General features: G+C 43.2%; 1 protein-coding gene across 1 annotated transcript; it reads left to right on the forward strand.

The window, feature by feature from the left end:
- The first annotated feature begins 709 nt into the window (after window positions 1–709).
- Window positions 710–1888, forward strand: LOC139126828 (uncharacterized). Its single transcript, XM_070692762.1, has one exon. The coding sequence runs from the start codon at window positions 710–712 to the stop codon at window positions 1886–1888; it is 1179 nt and encodes a 392-aa protein (XP_070548863.1).
- The last annotated feature ends 232 nt before the right edge of the window (window positions 1889–2120 follow it).

Genomic DNA, 2120 nt, shown 5'->3' on the forward strand with positions numbered 1-2120 from the left:
AGAAAGCTAGAGTACCTCAACCTCGTGGGAAGGTATCTACACTGTATACGCCTTATGACCCACAGCTATGTATCGATGGAAAGGAAAATCCCCTTCATCCACCAGGTTGCCATGAGATTTCTGGGCCAAGAGATATACAAAGATCTCAGTGATAAAATAATAGCAATCATACCAATCCATAATCCAAAACACTAGGTCAAAATTTGTAAGACAATAGTTGTAAACAGAGACACAAAACAGCACAGAACAGACAGTAAATAGACGGTACACAAACAAAGTCAAATTCATGAAAGAAAGATATACGGACCTCTGGCCAAAAGACCAAGAAGTGATGTCAGAGCCAAAGAAGTCAGAGCCAAAGTTGAAACAAAGTTGGAAAATCTCTTGCAGAAAACAGACAGAGACCAAGTGAAAGCATAGGGAAGCTATGGATCAATGAAAACCACATAGTTAGTAGAATTTCGTGGGAGTTCATCATATACTGCTTCCCTATTTCCTTTGCTAAGGGCCTTCAAGCAGTGGCAACACATTACCTCAAGAGCTGGGCAGGACTAACAAGAGGTGCAAATTCATCAATCCTGTACAGAAAGAGAGAGAACAAAGGCCTACAATTGAAGGCACTTACCACTCACCTGAAATGTATGCAGGTTGTGAAGTGCCACGTTGTGAAATATGCTGTTGATCCTGAAACACAGTTTGTATTGGTCACATGACATCTAGACAAGAAAGAAAGAAGCAATGGAATGGTGTCAAGGAACTCCAGGAAAGGGAGAGGCATCTGATTCTCAATGAAATCTGCAAAGGACAACACACTAGACAGGGCATTGGCTTCACTAGGACTGGCAAACGTATAGACCAGATGTCTAAGAAAGAGCACAGAAATGCTCTATCCAGCCTGGTGAAGGAATTGTCTGAAGAACAGATGTTGGTATCCTTGTACAACATGGCACAACAAGGTAGATGGCTAAGCTGGGAAACAGCAATGCAGATGGATATTAGATGGAATAAGCTCCTCTACTCTTGGTCGCCAGAAATGCTGAAGTTCTACTTGAACACAATCCAAGACACACTACCCACACCGGCCAATCTGAAGGTCTGGAACAAACAAGCTCTTGGACAATGTGTGCTCTGTGGCTACAACAACTGTACTATGATGCATATCTTCAATTGCTGCCAGTACTCCCTTAGATCTGGAAGGTACAACTGGAGACACGACATGGTACTCCGAGAAATTGTACACCATCTCATACCAGCCATCCTTCGAGCAAGAAACGTGAAGACTGTGGAAGATGGAGAAATTCGCACTGGTATAGCTTTCAAGACAGAAGAGGGCAAAAAGTACAAAAATGTAGCCTGGTTGGGCGACAAGACCCAAAACAAAATCCAAAATGCTGAAGACTGGAAAGTGGTGTGGGATGAAGACAAGATCCCAGTCATATTCCCTCCTGAAATAGTGACCACATCAAGAAGACCAGACATCACTATATACTCTCCAAATGAGAAGATAGCTGTGGTCATCGAGCTGACAGTACCAGCTGAAGAGAATATGGCCCAAGCCAACCAGAGAAAGAAGTGCAAATACGAAGACCTTATCAGTGAAGGACGAGAAGCAGGTTGGGAGCTAAAATACTTTCCTGTTGAAGTGGGTTCCAGAGGATTCACCAATGAGACCCTGAGAGCCTGTTTCAAATTCCTCGGCCTAACAAATAAGGAGATAAGGAAAGCACTAGACAGCATATCAAGAGCAGCACTACGAGCCACCTACACGTTATGGCTAGCAAGAAGCAACAAAACGTTTGGTAGTTGGGAACTAGTTGCAAGACCATATATGCCTCCTGTCGAAGAATTTGATGAGGAGATACCAACTGTAAACCAATCTGAAGTCTAGGTTCCTGTGTCGATTAGTTACCCTGAATGGTACTTGCACTTTCTTCAAGGGTTCCACCTTGCAAGACCGTCTCTATGGTCTCCATTCCAAGAGACTGTAGATGACAAGTAGGGGCATTAATCTGGCACGTTGGTGTTCGCTACACCTCACCAACAGTTCCTAGCTTCAAAACAAATATATGAAGTCAACCTGTAGATGGTAATTTAAACACCTTTTGAATGCCAAGACAGTA

This window comes from Ptychodera flava, unplaced genomic scaffold (assembly GCF_041260155.1).
Source record: "Ptychodera flava strain L36383 unplaced genomic scaffold, AS_Pfla_20210202 Scaffold_129__1_contigs__length_157824_pilon, whole genome shotgun sequence".
NCBI lineage: Eukaryota > Metazoa > Hemichordata > Enteropneusta > Ptychoderidae > Ptychodera > Ptychodera flava.